The sequence below is a fragment of the Spermophilus citellus genome (genome assembly GCF_964194105.1).
Source record: "Spermophilus citellus genome assembly, chromosome: 4".
NCBI lineage: Eukaryota > Metazoa > Chordata > Mammalia > Rodentia > Sciuridae > Spermophilus > Spermophilus citellus.
Genome location: NC_138185.1, coordinates 122,672,523 through 122,692,665, shown reverse-complemented (window position 1 = coordinate 122,692,665; position 20,143 = coordinate 122,672,523). Strand labels below are relative to the sequence as shown.

General features: G+C 42.6%; 1 protein-coding gene across 2 annotated transcripts in view; it reads left to right on the top strand.

Annotated features, from left to right (window-relative positions):
- The window catches only part of MYZAP (myocardial zonula adherens protein), an 87,899-nt gene that overhangs the window by 23,439 nt on the left and 44,317 nt on the right, over positions 1 to 20,143 (top strand). For both annotated transcript variants that reach the window (XM_081291722.1, XM_081291723.1), the window contains exons 3-9: positions 4,031 to 4,186; positions 8,056 to 8,148; positions 10,287 to 10,400; positions 13,375 to 13,527; positions 14,951 to 15,076; positions 16,039 to 16,167; positions 20,020 to 20,099. In XM_081291722.1, coding sequence (XP_081147848.1) covers positions 4,031 to 4,186; positions 8,056 to 8,148; positions 10,287 to 10,400; positions 13,375 to 13,527; positions 14,951 to 15,076; positions 16,039 to 16,167; positions 20,020 to 20,099 — 851 coding nt within the window. The remainder of the gene's footprint in view (positions 1 to 4,030; positions 4,187 to 8,055; positions 8,149 to 10,286; positions 10,401 to 13,374; positions 13,528 to 14,950; positions 15,077 to 16,038; positions 16,168 to 20,019; positions 20,100 to 20,143) is intronic.

The following is a 20,143-nucleotide window of genomic DNA, read 5'->3' as shown; positions in this document are numbered from 1 at the left end:
GGTCAGAGAAAAGAGGTCCACTGCAAGAAGTGTTGGAAGTAACTTGACTTCTACTTTTCAAGTCATTCATGACATGATCCTAAGTTATATTGGCAGACTGGAAATGTGACCAGCTGCTGGTTCTGGCCTCTGGGGCCATGGCTGGCTGTGGCAGTCTACTGCCATTGGTTCCAATGAGTTAAGCTTTTTCGTGTTATTTATTCCTCAAGATCCCTTATTGACAAAAGGATTTTTTTTTTTTTGTACAGATTGACTGTCTGTCTCTCTGATGCCAAATACCCCAGTCCCAATTTCAAAAATTTGATCTGTCTGCCTTCCTTCAACATACGCAGATTGAATATCTATCTATGCTTAGTATCGAGACACAGCTGTGAAGATGGCAGCTAAGTTCCTGCCTTTGTGAAACTTGTTGTATTGTAAGATTCAGGAGCTGGAAAATATGGTGACCTTTCACTGGCCTCACTGGCCAAACTTTTCAATGGCCAGTGAATCCCATATTGCAGCAATTTAGACTAAATACTTTCCTTAGTTTCTCCTTTTAAGTTTCTAAAGTACTCGCTGCTAACAGCTGCTAACACAGTGTGAGCCTGGAGGTAAAACTTAAGCTCAAAGTACTCATTAGACATACCCTAATGAGGCAGCTCTGCATTCTGACCACACTTGCTGTTAATTCTAATGCATTTCACTCAGGGCCAATGGAGGGCCTCTTCAGTTGGAACAACTTTCTTTTCCTTCCAGGTTGTATTAGGGCTTTTGTCTTCAAGGAGATTTTTGCCTGCTACTGTTTTACCCCAGGAGGCTGGTAATAGGTCTAGTTTGTTTATTTATTTATTTATTTGGGTGGGGGGGGTTCTTTTTCTTTTCTTTTTTTTTCTTTCTTTCTTTTTTTTTTTTTTTGTCTTTTCTTTTTTGGGACTAGGGATCCAACCTAGAACTTTGCAAGCATGAGGCAAGTGCTTTGCCACTGAGCTTCATCCCAGCCCTAGTATATCCTTTTTTAAATTTGACTTTTTAATATTCAAAAACACTATCAGGAGGGCTTAAGAAATCTTTCAATTATGGAGAAATTTATACAAAAGGGGACTGAACTGTGTGATGAATCACTAACCCTTCATCCAGCTCCAGTTGCCCTCAAGCATGGCCAGTTCTCCGTGTCTATACCCCCATCCACTCCCTCTGCCCTGTGTAAAGAAATAAATATGTCATAAATATTTCAACATTTTTCTCTCAAGATAGACTGTTTCTTAATATTATCACAATACTTTTATCTGCATCAGTTATTATTTATCTTACAGAGAGATATTTTAAAGGCTATAAGAGGAGAAACATTCAGGTATAATGTTGCCAAACATTAGCTCTTTTAATTTTTTCCTGTGTTCTCCAGTTTTTGACCACAAGCATACTGATGTTTTGTAAAACTGATGGATTGCCGTCTCTGCTTTTTTGGCACTTTTTTGGGTATACATTTTGTGATTGGGGCAAATGTCAACTATCTATCCCTCCAACTAAGAGGAGCAAAAGTGTTCCCTTCAGCTGTACCATATTTATATACTGAGGACGATTTCCCAGAACCTCTTCTATCTTTTAAAGCTTCCTACTTATTCAGAAAATATTGAAAATTGAAATAAAAATCATCAATTCAAAAATAACACTTTGATTTTTTGCCCCCCTTTCCCCACCCGCCAAAATTTGGATTACAAAAGAGTGTAAAGGAAAAGTGATGTTCTGAATTAAGAGGAAATTGTCATTGAAGGTTTGTATTGCATCTTTCTAGATGTTTTACACATAAGAGCACATATTCCTAAAACAAACAACAGGAATGTGCCATTTACTATTTTTCACTAAATGCGTCTTCAGTATCATTCCGCGCACACAACTTTAGATCCAGGCCCTCTCAGGCAGAGTTCCATGGATCTGTTGTTACTGGTATTGTGTTTCCTGTCTTGGTGGTGGCTCCCATGTCCCCTCCTGGAAGACAGAATCCAGCTACCTGAGTTTTCCTGCATGCTGGTCCACCTCTGAGCACCTCTGCTTTGTGCGACTGTATCTCACCAAAGCCTCAGGTTCTCATGAGCTTGTTTTTCAGGAACTGGGTGGAGCCCATGACTGAAAGAACATGTTTTTATTTCCTGGTATGTGGGGATTTTCAGTAGAGCTTTTCCTCTTCCTAATTACGTGCCTAGGACATTGGGGATCTTAATGCTGACTCGCCATCCCACGGAGAACCATTAAACAGCTGCTCACCTGAATTTATGAACAAATTTTGGGGCAGCAGCAGTGCCTGCAGGATCTAGGAGCCAGGGACACGTGTGCATTTACAAGGAGAAAGGACAGAGTTTACCAGACTTTCAGATCTTCTCCCAAGAATGTGCACAAGGTTGGGAAGTAGTGAATGTGTTTTCTCTCTTTTTATAAAACTTATTGTTAAAAAAAAAAGAGAGAGAGAGAAATTATACAAATAATATGGAAGTATATAAAGAAAAAAAAAAAGTAATCCTGCTCTCCAGTGTCCCTGTCCAGCCCCACTGTCCCCTCATCAGAGGTCAATAGTATTAATAATTTGTCATGTATCTTTCTTAGGCTTTTTAAAAATTTTACAAACTTTGAATGGGATCATAAAATCCTCATTGTTCTGACACAATAAATGATATTAAATGCAAATTTTGGTTTTGTATGTCAAAAAATACATTGTGAAGATATGGAAAGAATCTATGCAAAGGTGGTTGAGGAGCTAGTGGGAGAGTGGGGTTGCCCTGATACGTTTCCTGCCTCTGCTGGTGTCATGGTGGTAAGAGGATCAGCCCAGGAAAAATGAGGAGGAAGCTGGTTTTTTTTAGTACTGGGGATTGAATCCAGGGGTGCTTAACCACTGAGCCACATCCCTCCCCCCCTTTTTTTTCTTTGAGACAGAGTCTAGCTAAGTTACTTAGGGCCTCACTAAGTTGCTGAGGCTGCCTTTAAACTTGTGATCCTCCTGCCTCAGCTCCTGAGTCATTGGGATTACAGGTGTACACCACCATGCTTGGTGAGGGGGCTATCTTATCAATGTAGTCCCAGTCCTTGGTCTGGGTTTCTTTCTTGCCTCTGTCCCTTCCATGTTGTAGAGGCCCCCACTCTGTCTCTCTAGTTCTAGCAAACCCTACAGTACAAAGGGATGTACTTAATGTCAGACAAGATAGGCTTGAATTTACTTTTAAAGAACATAAGTTATTTGATCTCTCTCAATACCAGTTTTCTCAGCTAGGAATAAGAGGAAAATTGCTGTGACAGAGTGCTTATGAACGTTAATCTAGCAGATGGTCGGTACTCAGCCAACCTTAATTCTCCTTTTTCTTGCTTCCTGAGTCTTCTTCCATAAAGGTGTATTAAGACTTGGACATGTTATCCTTTCTTAAAGGGATTTGCATTTCAACAGTGATCAAAGCTTTAACTGAAGGAATTAAGGATCCATCAGCAGGAGTAGGAAGATTCTTTTGGACTGGAGTCACATGGCCTGTGCTTGCCTTTTCAGAAATATTTCATGAATGATCACAGCAGGTTGTGTACTAACCCCACCTTTTTTTCTCAGAAGTTGGCTCCAAGGGTAAGCCCTACCCTCGGAAGACAATTTGACTGACTGATGACTGCTAACCTCAACCTCCTGCATTTTAGGCCATGTATTTAGTGACGCACCTAAGTCATAAAAGGAACTAGTGTCATAAGCGTGAGGTTTCAAACACTTGTTTGTGTCATGATCCGAGTTCTTCTGGCACCTTGTGAGAATTGAAAAAGGGCGCCCCCCCTCTGGGAAGGCGGGGCTGTGCAGATGCACTCTGAGGTCAGTGGACAAGGGCCTCTATAGAAGTTAGCCAAAGGTGTTCTTCCTCTAGGGTAGAGGGAGGCCCAGCCCAAGCTGGGAGCCCCACCCACCCCTCCTGCCAGGCATGTAGCCTTGTGCACAATCTGCATTATCATACAGTGGGCCCATTATTATAGCCATTTTCATGAGTTGTTATTATTTTTTTTTTTCTGTTTTCCTACTTTCTTTTAGCCTCCTGAACTAAGCAATGGAGAACCTACCAGGAAACTTCCTCAGGGTGTTGTTTATGGTGTGGTGCGAAGATCTGATCCAAATCAGCAGAAAGAAATGGTGGTGTATGGGTGGTCCACCAATCAGCTGAAAGAAGAGATGAACTACATCAAAGATGTGAGCCACTGAAGGCTTTTTTGTTTTTCTGGTCTATTTTCCTTTTATAACATGTAAGAGGGCACTGGAAACATTGATGTGAATATAATAAGGCATTTTTAAAAATTTCATAGTGTTATTTTGAATGGAAATGTTTCTACATATCTTTGTGGTAATGTTAAAAGCACAGATGTCATTCTGCATGGGATAGATGTTACTAAATGAGGATTCTAGGAGACCCATCAATGGCTTCCTTTTTCCATATATGGTATGAAGACTCTTAAGAGCTTTTGTTTTTTACGTTGGACATGCCTAATGTATAAGTTTGGACAACTCCATGACTTTGGATGTTTTAGAATATAAGTAAGAGAAAAGTCAACTCAGAAAGAAAATTGATCTCACATGGCAATGAGTCTGGAAGTAGCTGGACTCCAGGCTGGGCATGGCCAGGTGCTGGTTCTCCTTTTCTGTGTTCCATTGTTTTCTCCTCCTCAGCCTTAGGCTTGGGACATCTTCTGAAAGTATGACAGTATCCGGAGAAAGGAAAGAGGCCACTCACCTGGGATACCTTTTGTATCCCCCCCACCCCTCCACCTCCAGCCATTAGATTTCCCCTTTTGTCTCATTCACTAGGGCTGGTCACATGCCTGATCCCAAAGCAATCCTGGCAAATGGACTAAAAGGACGTGGTGGGTTCAGGCCAGTTATTTGAGTGAAATGAATGCTGGCAAATAAAGCATGGTAGACCATTGCCCAAACCAAGACAATCAATGCCATTTCTTTGAATGCTTTATTTCTTATCTTTTTTTTTTAAGTTACAAATTCTTTTGAGAAAATTTGGGATATATGAAAATATATGAAGAAGAAAATAAAATCACTCATAATATTGCCAATTTAACCCGAATAGTTGTTAACATTTTTGAGCATTCTCTCATATTTTAATGTCTATCTCTGTTTCTTTTAGCCCCACCCAGTATTCCCCTAGATTGACTCGTGCTCCTATTGCCCAAACCACACTGATCAGATGAAAGAGGAAATGAGCTGCTCTAACACTGATGGGCCCCAAGCCCTGACCTGTGTGTGGCATGGAAAGTACTTGTGAGCAGCAAGGGCAACAGAGTGCAGGGGAGGCTCCCATGCCTGTGAGTTCAGAGACCCTGCTTCCAGGTGGCCCAGCACATCACCTCTGCCTCTTTAGTCTTCTGTTTTCTCATGTGAAGGTTGTGAGGCTGTCCTTATTTCATTTAGTGGGTTTGCAGATGACATGCAAAGCCACTGTTTAAAAAATTTTTTCTTTTAGTTGTAGATGAACACCATGCATTTTGTTTATTTATTTATGTTTATGCAGTGCTGAGAATCAAACACAGTACGTCATACATGCTAGAGAAGTGCTCTACTACTGAGCTACAGCCCTCACGCAAGAACATGTATTATTGAATTTAAAAAATAATAAGTGCTTAGCAGAAAATGTGAGGAAAATCTAGAAAAGCAACACACACACACACACACACACACACACACACACACACACACACTATGTGTGTGTGTCAACTACCTGCCTCAAATTCCCAGTTATTCTACCCACCAAAGATAATTTTTAGCCATGTGGATTATTTCATTCCTATCTGTTGTTGTTCTCCTCCTCCTCCTCGTCCTCCTCCTCCTCCTTTTTGTAGTGGTAGATGGACAGAATGCCTTTATTTTTTTTGTTTTTATGTGGTGCTAAGGATTGAACCCATTGCCTTACACATGCTAGGCAAGCGTTCTGCAACTGAGCTATAGCCTCTGCCCTCTTATGTGTTCTTAACATCTTGGGCATTCTAAGCCTCCTGTATTTTCCTGAAGGAAACACTTAGGTCTTTCCCATTTATATGCTCCAAATAACATACTGTTGCTTTAGAGGAAAGCCTTTTAAGCAAGGTTGCAAGTCTCAAATTGCCCAAGACAAAGACAGCAGGTTCAGGCTGATCCTTACCTGTGGGTGACACGTGCCAGAGTTGCAGGGCTGGCTCTGACCTGGAATTACCAGCCTCCACTGTGATCTGCAATGTAATGTTAATTTCCAGTCTCACCTTCAAATCCATCTCTGGCCTGGTCACTCCTGTGTATGTTTATGGGTTTGTTTACTCTCTCCCTGGTGAGCATGCTGGCTGTGTTGGCTTCCTCTGGTATTCTTTAGTGACAGAGACACCCAGCTCAAGATTTCATCACTCACCACAAGTGACAGTACGCAAGGCAGCTCAGGGCCACAAATGACAGTTGTTCCATCTGCCCACAATAGAAAGTCATGCTTTTGGCCTAATTTTCCCAAATTGTTTATAGTTAATAGCAAGAAATTCATGGGGGAAGGCTTGGGGTCTTTCTGCCCCTAACTCACCACCAACCTACAGTGTAATTAAAATGCTGTGCTTCCTATTGGTTTTCTGAGGAGCTGCACACTGTTCTCCATGATGCCTGTGCTAACTTACTAACTGCCTTCTCTAAAACAGTGTACACTAGTCCTTTTCTCCATGTCCTGCCCAGTATTTGTTGTTGTTTTTCATAACAATCATTCTACTAGGGGGGAGTCTGGCTAGGCACAAAATCACGAGCCACTCAAGCAGGAACAAACTTTATTTTTGAAACTGCCTCCAATGCCCCGGACGCTCCCGGGAAGATTGCCCATCGATGCATGCGCGTTCTCCCGGATCCCAAGAGGAAGTTCCTCCTCCGGAAATCCCTCCTACCGCACTTCCCCAACCAATGGGAACTCTCCAGGAGTCCCGTAGCAGGCCGAGGTGGACAGCAGGAGTCCAATATCCATATGAATGCAAATCTTAACATAATCATATCATCTCAATGGCTAGCTGGTGTCACCTTTCCACCAAAAATGCCATGCATCATATTACTTGGCTGTGGCTCTTAGCAGAGATGGAATATTATTATACTTTCTATGTGCGTTTCCCTGGTGGTTAATGATACTGAATAATCTTTCATAGCAAATGTGCTGCTGTGCAAACCCACCTTCAAAATTAAGCCTCCCAATTCTGTCTCTACACATGCACATTCTAGTGAGACCTGTTGCCCGTGAATCCTTCCTAAGGTAGATATTTTAGAGTGAGCCTGGAGGAAGATCCTTGAGACTTCCTGTCCTGTTTGAGGATTCCTGAGCACTTAGTCCATCTACAGGCATCAGAAGAAAGAAGGAAGCAGTGTCTGTTTGTGAGGTTTATTGTTTTGTTTAAAAATGTTTAAGGCCCTGGTACTCTTCTGACAGTCACTACCGAGAACCTCAAATAGTGTTTCTGTGAATAGTGTTTGGGGGCTCCCTTCAACCTCTCTTAGACCTGGTGCCTCATGGATTATTGGTGATTATTGAGGAACCCACTTTGGATTTTATGGACCATTCAGCTATGTTTTCCTGTCTTCCATCTTCCATTAATTGCTTTTTGGCAATCAGAGCAGAAATAGGGAAAAATAGAGGTTCATGTTTGCCTTTTGGTTCTTTGGTCCTCTTAGCTGTGCATTTACAGAATAAACTGTTGCAAAAAAACAAAAAAACTTTCTACTCATAAAAATATGTATGTGATGGGAAAAGTCAGACCTTGCCCAGATGTAGTAGGAAGGTGATTGGTAAATTTCTAAAAACCATATTTTCCTTTAGATTATTATTTGGATATTAATATTTCTTAATCATTATGTTATATATAAAATTTGGATTATTCTCTTATTTTCTAACTAGGTTTTGGATCATCCTCTCTAATTCACTAGATGTCCTGTACTTGAAATTATTATTATTATTATTGTTATTATTATTATTTTAAATAGAGCCCTTTATTCATTAGTGAAGTTTGGGATATCTTGCATGAAAATGTAAAAATGCTTGATGTTTAACATTTTTTGGGCTGCAGGTAAGAGCCACTTTGGAAAAAGTAAGGAAGCGGATGTATGGAGACTATGATGAGATGAAACAGAAGATTCGCCAGCTCACCCAAGAGCTATCAGTAAGTCCATATCTCAAGTCATAGCTGTTCTAAGGGATGGTGGAGGTTTCTCTCAGCAGCTGATCCCCAAAGATACTTGAATATACAATGTTGTTGGTTTTTAATGGAGCCACATTCTAAATAAACTGAGGGAATTTTATCACAACTTAGATTTTATTATTTAAAGGAAACTTTTGTGGCAAGGGTAATCTTTATATTTGAAGCATTCCCATTGAAGTCTATTCCTAATATTCCTAAAAATTTATTCCACAGATAAACTCTGATATGTGTGAGAAATGACTTATGGATGAGCTTATTTATTGCAGCACTGCTGTAAAAGTAAATGATTGGAAACTTAAACGTTCATTAAGAAGAGGAAAGTAGGGCTGGGGATGTGGCTCAGTGGTAAAGTGCTTGCTTGGCATGCATGAGGCCCTGGGTTTAAATCCCCAAGTGCGCGCGCGTATGCACGTGCGCGCACACACACACACACACAAATATTGTATAAGAAGAGGAAAGTAATATATTATCTATCTCCAACAGAAGACATACAGCTGTAAAAGAAAAAAAGGAGTAACTAAACCCTTTGAAAAGAGATAGGGAAAGCCTTCAAGGATGAAGGGTCCATGATGAAAAATGTAGAAAAAAATCTGCATAACAAAATATCCTGTTTTATATAAAACAGGATGGAAGAATACAAACATCAAGATTGTTTTCTATATGCACAAAATTGACTAAAAGATAATCCAGAAAGTGATTATTCACAATGGCTGCTAACTGGAGGGCAGAGGAGGGCATGGGGGTAACCTGGCAGATGTGACAGGAGTGAAAGGGGGATTTGTTTCAGTGTGTGCCTTGTATACTTTTTGTGCACTGTGCTAATCTATTACCTACTCAAAAATTTAAGAAAATAAGCTTCCTCTAGTTAAACCAAGCTAATGCTTGTGGTATATAGAGTATTTGTTATTAATAATCCCAAAGATAGGAGTCTGTGTACACATGTGACATCCTTTCTGCGAGAGTCAACATCTGCAGGAAAGAGGACAGTTGCTACAGCTGTGCCTGAGTTTAGTTCCTGGCTGGGCTGTGGGGTTTCCTGCTCACGTAGGCCCTCTGGCCTTGATTATAGTCATAGGGCTATGTAAACATACCCACTGGCCCATTTTTACTGGCCTGGAGGAGGGGATGTGTGACATTCTCACCTAATTATGGAAATTCACTCTGTCATCCCCTGACAGACACTAATGACTATCCTCAAAGCCAAAGGATTGAATTTGCAATAGTAGTGTAAACAAGACCTGCCCATTGCTTCCCATCATCATTTCTTGCACATGCTCATTTTCTCACTATAGAATTGTCCCAGGAGCCCTACCTCCCTGCCCACAGTGTCTCTCCAACTACATCCTGTAGCCAGATTAGGATTGCTAAATTATTATCATACAAGTATGCCCCTGGACAAGAGCCTACCACATGCTCAAGTCCTGGCTTCCTGTTTCAGCTGTCTCTCTCCCGCCCAGCAGGGTGCACCTGCTGTGCTAGGCTGTTTCCCGTGATCCCCCACCTTCATACAAGGTCCACTCCTGAGCCTTGCTGAAAACTCCTGTCCCTAGTCCTACTGCCTGCTCACCTCTCTGCCCAGCCCTTGGTGATGTCTAACTCGAGACTGGCCTCTGATGAAACTTCCTCAAACTCATTAAACACACACACCCAACAGAGACAGCAACAAAACAACCCTTGAGAATTGGGTGAACCCAAAATGTGTTCTGTCAGTGGTGAGGGGAAAGGGCAAGATGGCCGAAGTCATCCCAACTGGGTTCTCCTAGCTATGATGCTTTTTAGCTGTTTGACTCTAAGCAACTCATTAACGCCCCTCTCCCATTCTGCTTCTTCCCGTAGTAAAGGGCAGTGACTGATTCCTGCACAGTGACCATGAGGTCTCAGTGAGGCGCTGTAGGTGGACCTGTACATACCACCCCAAGGAGAAGTCCTGCATTTCTACTCTTGGGGTCACACCAATGTTGACTTTTCATCTACAGCTTTACTATAGATAACTGTTGAAGTGGATGTGGTTACTTTCAGAAGAAAGTTCCAGCCTCACTGAAGGTGGTTATGGGTGTGTATGGATTGGTTTTGAGTGGCTGTCTCCTCCATCTCTCCAGGTTTCCCATGCTCAGCAGGACTATCTAGAGAGTCACATCCAGACCCAGTCGTCAGCCCTGGATAGTTTTAATGCTATGAACTCGGCTTTGGCGTCGGACTCCATTGGCCTGCAGGTACTCATCGGCTTCCTGCTACATGGCTCCTCCTGTCATAGGGCAGCTGAGCTTAACTCAGGAGAAGGGCCTATTCTTTTGTAGTAAAGTCATAGAAAGCCCCAAGCTCATGATTCAGAGTCCTCTAAGCACAACTACAGCAAAGACTTGTGCCAAGGAGTTGCTGAAGCAAGTGAAGGAAACTTTTCCAAGCTGAGACCCTAACCCTTTGCTTTATCCTCTGTAAAATATGGCTTTGGTTTCTGAGTCCAGTGCTAGAGATGTCACTTGCTCCAACAGATAACACAGTAGTCCTCAGTGTCTGTGCCAGACCCAAAACATCAATGACCTTCTCCTATAACCCTGATGGTTCAGGAAATTCCACCCAATCATAGAGAAGATGGACTTAACCAAAAACAGTCTATACTTTCATGACCAAAAACTCCCAAAAGCTGGTAGACACTTTTTCTTAATTTAGAAATTATTTTGCAATAGAAAGAGTCCTGTGCATCCTAAAGAATGTCTTATGTAGAGATAGAGAAAGACCCAGTGTATCCTACATTTGTAAAACTGTGTGTGGTCTGCTCATTTCAAGGGATCATTCTCTCGATTAATTTGATTTCTTAAGAGCCAGCCATTCACTGCTTCCCATTCTTACTCTTCTAGCCATGTAGTCCCCTACCTAACATGGAGGTTATTTTAAAGATGTTCAAAACAAAGCACTATATTCGCTTGAAATAGCCTCCCTGGGCCTAACTTTCCAAAGACATAAAATAGTAGTTTTTGCCCCTCCTCCAGTTTCACAGGGCTATTTTTATGCTCTTCTTAAAAGTTCCATAGACTATTTCAAATATCTTCTGGTACTTTATAAATAATTTAGTGGATAAGCAAACAGATTTTTATGTTGGGCCTCTCTACTTCCCCCAGGACCTAGTGTTCTCTAATAATGGCTCTATCAGCATGTGGCAGTAGTGTCAGCAGCAGCTGGCCGCTGTCCCGCTGTGGGCCTGGGTGGGTCTTGTGTTTGGGTTTGTCTGGGATGCCCATTTCTGGCGGGGCCTTTGAGTTCCCTGCTTTTCCTGGCTCTCTTTTGTATATGCCAGTTTCCCCTGGCCCCAGGCCCAGTCCCAGTCCCACTTTGGCTCTGATTTATTCAGGAGCCTTTGTTTTCCCTTCCTCTTGTCACTAAGGGGTCTTGCCAAGGCTCCCTTCCCTTCCCTCCTGGATGCCACCTCACCCAGCCCACCATCTCACCCAGCCGACCAGGAAGAGTTTAGACTTTTTTGGTAGCTGTAATTTGTTTCTATTTTTTTGTTTTTTTTTTTTTTTTTTTTTTTGCCAGAAAATATTTTTTTCCAGGTGATTTTTCAAATGCTTCTGATGTGCCCCTTACCAACCTTCCAGAAATGTATCCCCAGAGGTCAGCTGTAAGGACAAGTGTAGCCTTAACCCAGGGGTCCTGACTGACCCCTAGTTATTGTCCAGTCTCTTGGTTCAGAACATTCAGAGAATTTTATAACTAATAGATTAAACCAGTATTTGAATCCTAAGGTTGTTGGTTTCTTATTTATGCAAGATCTCAGCTTCTTCCATTTGAAGATTCTACCCACATTCATTGTTATTGACAGGGAAACCAGACCCTTGGTTTGCTTTCATAGACTATCAGTGCTGGAAAGAACTCTTGAGAGGATGTCCATTTCCTTTGTTTTATGGATGAACTGAGGCCAATAGAAAAAAAATTATGTGAACAAGGTGTCTAGCTAGTGGCAGAATGAGGATTAGAAGAATCCTGGTCTTCTGGTCTGGACTGTGAGTTTTATATGGACACAAGAATAGTATCTGTAGAGCCAGAGGGGATTGGAGATGGGGATTGGGCTAGGTGCCTTCTAAAGCCCTTTAAGGCTCTCATGTTCTGTGAGTCCCTGCTACTAAATGGCCGTGGTATTTCCTTTAATATCTAATTACCTCCATCAACAATTCTTTTTTCTGACTCAAGTAAGGTTTGGATGAGACACTTCTTATTGTCTAAGTGGAGGCTGAGGAAACTTCAGAAAATGATTTAACAAAGAGGACAGAGGTGTTAGGAATAGTCCAACACCAATTTCTAAATCTCCTGAAGATGTGGATGATTTGGGGGGCGGGGTGGTAGAAGGTGCCCCGAACCTAGTGTTCAATGGTGGGAATTCTGGAGTGTATGGAAGCATTTCTCTCTAGGGAGGGTTAGCCAAGGAGAAACTGAAGCAATAAATAGTCACACTATTAATTTGAACATTTTTGCCCCAGTGGGTGGCCTAAAACAATAATCACCAGGCTCTTGACACTTGCCAGGCACTTGTCTAAGTCAATAACCTCTGTTCCTTCCTCTGTAGTTCTTTATCACCACCCTTCTCTGCCTAAGAGAGGAAGGTGATGTGAGGGCCCTTTCAAGAAGGTGATGCACTTGGGGGGGAGAGGGAGGAGCGGAGGGGGGAGCGGGGTGGGGGAGGCATCAGAGTGTACTGAAGTGAGGGCCCTTTTAAGAAAGAGGGGAATTTCTTCATTCTGTAAAGCCTATATTTTCTTTTCTAATTTCATTGTGTGAATATGGAAATTACAGAAAAAAAGAAGAAAATAGATATTTATACTTCTATCACAGTGAAGATTATTATTTGAGTTTGGATTTACTAATGGGATTTTACTATACTATTTTAAAGCCTCCCCCCCCCCCCCCCGCCATGAGAAGTGAGGTATTATGGATGTTTTTCTCTGGAAAGACTCCATTGTAATCCACTTCTATCCATCCTAGGCGGTGGCAGGTGGTGTTGGGAGGTTATGGGGGAGGCTTAGCTGGTCCACCAGGCCACAGGACCGCAGACCATGTTACCACTGTGGGAGGCCCTTAGTTCCTCAAACAGCAGGTCCCAGGGTGGTCCGACAAAGGGATGTGGTAGCACATGACCCTGGCCATGTTTTCTCACACCTAGATGTGGTTTTGTTTTTATTTTCATCCAAATAGAAAACCCTTGTGGATGTTACTTTGGAAAACAGCAACATTAAGGATCAAATCAGAAATTTGCAGCAGACGTATGAAGCATCGATGGACAAGCTGCGGGAAAAGCAGAGGCAGTTAGAGGTGGCGCAAGTGGAGAACCAGCTGCTGAAACTGAAGGTAGAGTCCGCGATCCCCCATGTCCTACTAGCCTTTCCCTTCTTCTCTCGCCTCGAGTCATCAAGTCTTCCATTTTCTTTTCTCCTTTCTCTTTTTGGTTAAAATTTCTCTTCCTTGTGGGCAATCCCTCAGGGTAAGGCTTGAACTAAAAAGATTTGTTGCTGAAAAAAGTCTGAAATGACTAAATGAAGCCCTTTCCTGAGCACAAGAGCTTTATCTGCCTATTTATTCTACAAATACTGAGTGTTTATTGTGCACATTTGCTCTGTGTATTCCGGTTTGCTCTGGGGTGGCATGTCACCAGACATGGAGGGACATCATTAGGCAGCTTGGCGGTCTTGTTGCTTCTGGAGTCCAGGCCTCCAAGTCCAGGCCTATTTCATAGACTGATGCTTGTTTTTGTGCTCACAAGGGGAGTTCAAGAGGGTTCTTTCCCCTACCCTTTCTCTTATTTTATCTCCCAAATAAAAAGAAAAAATGTTACAGGAACTCAAGGTTTTTCGCACGACCTGCATGTGGAGTGATCTGACCTCTGGGAAGAGCCCTTTCCTGCAGTCTGTGTGTTGTGGACCAAGACTCTCAGATAAATGATAACCTCTGCCTGGGAGTTTCCATTTGGTGGTTTCTTGGTGCCAACACTTGCTTAGTGATGAGACAAGAGAATTAAAGGGTGTCAAAAGAGACAAGTCACATTTTTGGAGTAAACATCACTTAACCTATGGAGGTTGAAGGACTCCTCCCTTATCCTGAGGCTATGCATGCTACAGACTCAGCTCTCTTGGTTGAACATTCCTTTACTTGGAAGGAGCATGGGAGCAAGTCCCCATCGGCATGAGATCCACAGCACAGAGTTCACGTGTGAGAACGAGGCCCAGTCAAAAAGGAAGCCCCAGCTCCCCCAATCTCAGCCCTGCCCACCCTCAGTGCTACTGAGTTGTCTTATCTTCCAAACTGTGCCCATTCAGGCCAATTAAAGTGCTCAAATTAGTATCCCCACTAGGTCAAAGTGCTTCCAAATGTAACATCTGGGAAAGGACACAGGTAGGGAAGGGAGAGTCCATATTTCTTATTTGAACTTAAATAAAGTCTGACCTACAGACTGGCTTAGCCAATGTAGTTAATAGGATTGTGCAGAGAAGCTAAGTTTCTACCATTTCAAAAATTCATGCATGTGGATCACCTTTGTCCTAAACATCCTAAAAAATAATCAGTGTACAGTGCCACTTTGGTTTGTGCCCTGCTCACCCATCTTCCTTGTTCCTTCCCTCCCTGTCCTGAGAGTTTCTGCTGCTTCCCTCTACTGAGAGCTTTGGGTGACCTGCTCCCTAACTCTGTGTGTCCATGCACCACATACCCACAGGGAAAGCTGCTGATGGCCCTGGGACCTGCAAAAGCTGCAGTTCTGAAATGAGTCTCTTTGTAGGTGGAATCTTCTCAAGAAGCCAATGCTGAGGTGATGAGAGAGATGACCAAGAAGCTGTATAGCCAGTATGAAGAGAGGCTGCACGAGGAGCAGCAGAAGCACAGCGCCGAGAAGGAGGCGCTCCTGGTGCGTAGGGGCAGCACCCACTGGAATCTGGGACACGAGGAGTAAGGGTCAGGTTTCTTACAGGGACAGTGGGCTGGAAGTGGTAAGGGATCAGGGAATTTGTTGCTCATCCACTTCCCTCCTCTCTCCACTTCCTGCCTTCATTCATCCCTTCCCTACTCAGAGTAGCCCGAGTCTTGGTCTCTAAATGCATGCCTTTCTCAGCTAACCATGTGGCAGCATCTCCTTTCTACCTGAAATCTCTGCCTCCCCGTCCAAGAGTCTTCCTGGACTTCCTAAACCCCCTTTAAGTGCCACCCTCTCCATGCCTGGGTCTCTTCCATTCATGCATCTAGAAATGTCTTCAGTCCTTAGGAAGCCACTCCATCTCTGGTCTCTGCTGTGGAATTTTTTTGTACCTGTCACAGCGTTGAGCTGTGTCTCACGTCTTGCTTTCATAGGGCAGCATACATTCTTTGCAGGCAGGGACTCCATGTCTGCCTTGTCTGCATCCTTAGAGGCTTAGTAAATGTGTCAGATGACTGAGTTGGGTTGCTTTTTTGTTTTTTGTGTTTTTTCCCCCTTAAGAGTGAGTTGGTGTGTTGCAGTATGGGATAAAGATCTGGGAATTCTGCATTTCAATCCAGATCTGGCCCTAATTCCTTTTATACTGTTGGCAAATACAATGACATTCTGTGAATCTGCTCAAGGTTACTTGAACTGTCACAGGTTCTTTATGCCTTTTGTACATACGTTTTCAAGGAGAAAAGGAGAAATACAGTTGAGGCCCATTAGAAAACCACGTGATAAGTCTCTATTCAGAATTGAGAACCAGAATCACAGAAGTTGAGATCATCGATTGTCAGAAATTAGTTCCTGAGGTTTGACTTTTACAGGGAAATCATGGTCTACTAAGGCCAGAGCTGTTTGTAGTAGCCTAGGTAGTCCATGCCTATACTGAGGACAGGATATTTCTTTTGCAGGAAGAAACCAACAGCTTTCTGAAAGCAATTGAAGAAGCCAATAAAAAAATGCAAGCAGCAGAGATCAGCCTGGAGGAGAAAGACAAGAGGATTGGGGAGCTGGACAGACTCATTGAACGCATGGAGAAGGTACTAGACACAGTTGCCCACTTTCCCAGCCTCTGCTGCATTTCTGCAGGTGCTTTTCAGGCCTATCTGAAAATACAGAAGCCCTCAACACTGATTCCTCTCAGCCTCCCAGTTTGCAATTTAAAAAACTATAAAATAAAATATGAGAATGTCCAATAGAATTCAATTTTTTCCCTTAGTGACTTTGATTACTTAATTTCCATGCCTTTAAAAATATTATACATGAAACTCTTTACATAAACTCCTTTTAAAATTTAATTTAATTTAATTTTATTTTTAGCATCCATGCTTTGCTAAACTCCAGGCAGGCATGTAGTTTACTCATTGAGTAATCCAGCCCTATTTGGATGTTCAGCCAACACCCCAATCCTGTTGTTTATGGGGCATGCGTCTGGGGCATGTTGACTTTTCCCTGACACGCCTGGGACTAGGGACTAGGAGGAGCTGGGAAAGCCACATTCTCTGTGGGAGTGGTAAACAGGCTGAGGGGTGGGGATAGGGGCCTGGGAAGTAGGAGCACAGCTGAGATAATGAAACCCTCTAGAGAAAGGGAAGAGGCTGGAAACTAGACAGGAAGTGGAAAAAAGGGGAGAGGGGTAGGAGAGAGGACAGAGGACAGGAAGGAAGAGGAAGAATGGGTGATATTTAGCACCTAACACTGACTTCCTGGGTATGGCCCAGGAGTTCAGGGCCAAAGCTGTGGCTGGTTTCAGGGAAAGCACTGGCTCTCTAGGTGCCTACCAGGTTGCGGATAGAGGTGACCTCTCAAGACAGACATTATTAGCACCCTGTAACTCACTCTGCATGCTGAGAATCTTCCAACTGATGATGGAGACGGGGAAATGACAATGAGCAAGGTCACGGCCCAGGCTTCCTTGTTTTTTAGAGGAAAGGTCCCTTTACATCCCCCTGGGTATCTGCCACATAACCCCTTTACAGCCCTCTCACAAGGTGAGTTCTAACCAGAGGGGAAACTGCATTAAATTCAGGGCTGTGGAGCTTCTGAGTTCACTGAAGGCTCCTTTTGAGCAAATATCCTAATTTGGGAGTTATGCTCTCACCTCTACTCCTGGGAAACAGAATTCCACATGTACTTTGTTGCTCATTTAGGAATAATATCAGTATTGACTGGAGGTGATCACAGTAGTGAAGATGCGACAATAGGGGTACTTTCTAGAACCTGGGTGAATGTTCCCCTGATCACCATTCTCCTACAAAGCAGAATATGCTGGTTAAGTCAAACACAGTGTCTACATGGCAGTTTCTACTGCTGCATAAAAAGCAGGCTGTATTGGAGAGGTGGCTTCGGCAGCAAAGAATCTTCCAGAAAGAGTATATGTGTGTGGTAAGAACACAGTGTTTAAAATCAGACAGACCCAGGGTTTGGACCTTGCCTGTCTTTCTAGTTGTGTTTTCTAAAACCCAGTTTCCTCTTCTGAAAATACTGATAATATTAGTTCTTATCGTAATGGCTTTTGTGAGATATAAATGAGGGGGGAAAGTCCATGCCAAATTCTAACTGAGCATAGTACCTGGCACATGATAAAGGGCTTAATAATTTATGACCTCAGTTTTTATTTTGCTACAGTTTTGCCTAAGTGTCTACCCCAGGAGCTTTCCCTTTGCAGGGCCCATTTTGTAGGTGGTCTTCTTGGTACCCTTGGCTTTCTGCAAGTTTCTAGTTTGCTCCCACTGATTTCCACATGCAGCCCTTATGTGAGGCAAATGGGAGGGAAGTCCAGGAAGGGGGTGAGGCCAGCCTTCTTTGCCAGCACTTAAGGGAACACAAAAGGTTCCTCAAATCCTGTTGGCTTTTTCTTTAGTGACTGAAAATTTATTGTCCTTTCTCTAAATCTTCCTGTCCATTTAGACTACAGAAATGCTTCTTTTATTTAGCAAAGATTAGATATACCCACTTAGGCTCTTCCCCCTTCAGGGATAAATCTTTGCAAGCAGGCATCTGGCCAGATCTCTGTCCCGCTCACTGCATGTGAGTAGTGTGTCCACAGGCAGGAATGGTGGCAGTGATTGTGTCCTGCTCTCCTCTACTTTTGGATTTTGCTGGAGGACAAACCGTGTGCTTTTGAATGGCTTCTCTACTTCAAACCTCATTTCTGTTTCTCTCACTGAGTGTGATATTGGAAGCATCTTTGTTTCTATTCAGTGAAAATCTAAGGAATGTGCTCCCCCAGGGTCTCCTCAGGAACAGATAACCTTCACAAGTGTAGACAAATGAAAGAAACTTTTGTGCAGTGTACACTGAAGGTTGATTGTATCTCAGTGTTTAAAAATAGAATTTTTATCATGTTCTGTACTTAGGTCTTGTCCTATTGTGTGACCCTCTACTTTTATAGTTGAGAAATATCCATTTGTGAAAGGTTTGTTGTCACCCTTCCTTCAGAGATGATGGCATAGTACACAGATAGGGTGCACATTCTGCCTAGGCCAGGCCTTATGAATATGTGTCTGCTGTGGAGTCTTGAAAACAATAACAAAGCCCCAGCAAAAGCCAGCTATCCCTCATTTTCCCAATGTGCCCTGGCCAGGGTGGAGACTTCTGGCCCCTCCTGCTTTCCCCTTGGGAACAGGAGTGGGAAGTAAAGTTTCAAAGATTCGCTTTTAATAACTTGGTGGAAAAGAAGTTTGGTATCTATAAAATTTGTAGGAGTTTATTGAAGAGAATTCCTGAACATAAAGATGAGGCACAGTAGTTCTTAGAAGAGGATTGAAAGTAAAATACTTTCCTCCCACTGAGTGAGCAGGACTTGATAAACTTCTACTTTAAGGGAATGTATCACATTGACATTTATAATGAATTTCTAGTACAATTTAAGTGATGATGAGCACCACGCTTTAACATTTTTCTACTTTCTTCAAAGAAATAATTGTCCAAATTCTTACTTTTTTTAAGGTAAACTTTGAAATTTACATATATATGATGAAGGATATGTTTCTCATTATGGCTGTAACAAATTACCACAAGTTAGTGGCGTAAAACAACACCAATTTATTCTTTTTCCGTTCTGGAGGTGAGAAGTCCTCAACTCAAGATGTTGGCAGGGCTGGATTCCTGTCGGAAGCTCTAGAACATCCATTTCCTTACCTCTTCTAACTTCTAAGGACTCCTGTATCCCTTGGCTTATGTTCTCTTCCTCCAACTTCAGAGCCAGCACTGTAGTATCTTCCAACTTTTCTGAATCTAACTAATGCTTCCTTCTAGTAAGGGCCCAGAGATCCTTCACCACATCTAGGGAACTTTGTAAGTTCCCTTTTATGTATAAGATGACATGCTTATAGGACATGGATGTCTTTGAGAGGACCATTATTCTAACCATAGTACATTTTTCAGAAGTGATATCTGTGTAAACACTACTAGGTTAGAACATAGGACATCACCAGAATCCCAGAGCTACTAACTTGGAGCATTGATTACCACTATTTAGGGCTTGGGCTGATGGAATATTATTTAAAAAATCTTGGAGCTGGGTTGTGGCTCAGCTGTAGAGCACTCACCTAGCACGTGTGAGACCCTAGGTTTGATCCTCACACCACATAAAAATAAATAAATAAAATAAAGGTATTGTGTCCAACTATGACTAAAAAACTAAATATTAAAAAAATCTTGAATGTGGTTTTATCCAGGGTACTTGTCACTAAATCCATAAATATAGCTGTAAATGCACATCAACAGATCTGGCACCTTTGAACTTTGGACTCTGTGCCAGTGGTGTGGAAAGCCCTGGGTGTGGGGGCGTTGTACAGACCTGGAGTCAGTAGAACTGGAATTGCTTGACATGTGCATATCTGCTATGTAGCTCCTGACCCATTGATTACAATTTGTATTGATTTTAGGAACGGCATCAACTGCAACTCCAACTCCTGGAGCATGAAACAGAAATGTCAGGGGAAATCACTGATTCTGACAAGGAAAGGTAAGAGGAAATGCCCTTTTGTCACGTTATGAATATCAAAGGTG